Raw genomic sequence first — 1630 nt, 5'->3', positions numbered from 1 at the left:
TTTGACAGTCAATTTTCAGGAAAGGCTGAACAGTAGCAAAGATAAACTCATAGTACGATGTGGCACGTATGCAGTTGGCTCAGTTCGTTCTGAGATGACTCTTTAACTGTACCCAGTTAGTTCATCGAACGGTACCTGCAAACTTGCATTTCTATATCTTCAATTTGCATATTGCATATTGATTCTTTCTCTTAGGTCAGAGAATCTGCCTTCCAGTAAAGGTTTTGTCAAAATGTCAGCAAGTTGATCTTCAGTATGAACATAAGACATATCAATATGTCCTTTCCCAACTAGATCTCTGATGAAGTGATGCTATATTTCAATGTGCTTTGTCCTTGAGTGTTGAACTGGATTTTTCGCTATATTTATAGCACTTGTGTTATCACATAGTAAAGGTATGTGATCTTCATGGATGTTGTAGTCTTCAAGTTGATGCTTGACCCAGAGAAGTTGAGTGCAACAAGAGCTAGCTGCTACGTACTCAACTTCAGCAGTGGATAGGGATATGGTGCTTTGTCTTTTGCTAGACCAGGAAACTAAACAGTTTCCTAGAAAGTGACATCCTCCACTGGTGCTTTTTCGCTCAACTCTATCTCCAGCATAGTCAGCATCACAGTATCCACTCAGCCTGAAATCACTACCTTTCTCATATAACAGACCAACATTAGCAGGACCTATTAGGTATCTAAATATTCGTTTAACCGCACTGAGATGAGATTGTTGAGGGTTTACATGGAATCTGGCACATAGGCAAACACTGAACATAATGTCAGGTCTACATGAAGTAAGGTACAAGAGAGATCCTATCATTCCACGGTACGATGTTGGATCGACCGGTGAGCTTTCATCATTCTTGTCTAGAACAGTGTTTGGGTACATAGGAGTACTCATTTTATTTGAGTTTTGCATGTTGTATTTCTTGAGTATATCCTTTATATATTTGGTCTGGTGTATGTAGATCTTTTCTTTCTCTTGCTTGATTTGAAGACCAAGAAAGAATATTAGTTACCCCATCATACTCATCTCGAATTCGCTTTGCATGAGAGTTGAAAATTCCTTGCATATGTTATCACTAGTGGCTCCAAAGATGATGTCATCAATGTACAGTTGTACAAGAGTGTAGTCATCTTTCAGTTGCTTTCTGAATAAGGTGTTGTCAATATTTCCTCTTGAGAAACCGTTCTTCATGAGAAAACTGCTTAAACGATCGTACCAAGCCCTTGGCGCTTGTTTTAAACCATAGAGAGCTTTCTTATTCTTCTATTACTCCATTTAGAAAGACACTTTTGACATCCATTTGATATAGTTTAATGGAATGTTGGCATGCAAAAGCTAGAAGAATACGAATTGCTTCAATTCTGGCCACTGGAGCAAAGGTTTCTGTGTAATCAATTCCTTCTTGTTGATTGTATCCTTGAGCTACCAGTCTTGCTTTGTTCCTTGTTACTTTTCCATTTTCATCCATCTTGTTTCTGAAGACCCACTTAGTACCAATGATTGATTTTCCTTTTGGTTTGGGTACAAGTGTCCAGACTTCGCTTCTTTTAAATTGATTCAGTTCTTCTTGCATGGCTAGAATCCATCCTTCATCTTGTAGGGCTTCATCTACGGTTTTGGGTTCAATCTCTGA

The 1630-nt window shown here is 38.5% G+C and overlaps 1 protein-coding gene across 1 annotated transcript; it reads right to left on the bottom strand.

Annotated features, from left to right (window-relative positions):
* Positions 1-312: 312 nt before the first annotated feature.
* Positions 313-891, bottom strand: LOC130744436 (secreted RxLR effector protein 161-like). Its single transcript, XM_057596622.1, has one exon. The coding sequence runs from the start codon at positions 889-891 to the stop codon at positions 313-315; it is 579 nt and encodes a 192-aa protein (XP_057452605.1).
* Positions 892-1630: the final 739 nt, after the last annotated feature.

Source organism: Lotus japonicus, chromosome 3 (assembly GCF_012489685.1).
Source record: "Lotus japonicus ecotype B-129 chromosome 3, LjGifu_v1.2".
Classification (NCBI taxonomy): domain Eukaryota; kingdom Viridiplantae; phylum Streptophyta; class Magnoliopsida; order Fabales; family Fabaceae; genus Lotus; species Lotus japonicus.
The sequence above is the reverse complement of the archived record's forward strand: the minus strand, read 5'-3'. Positions and strand labels throughout refer to the sequence as shown.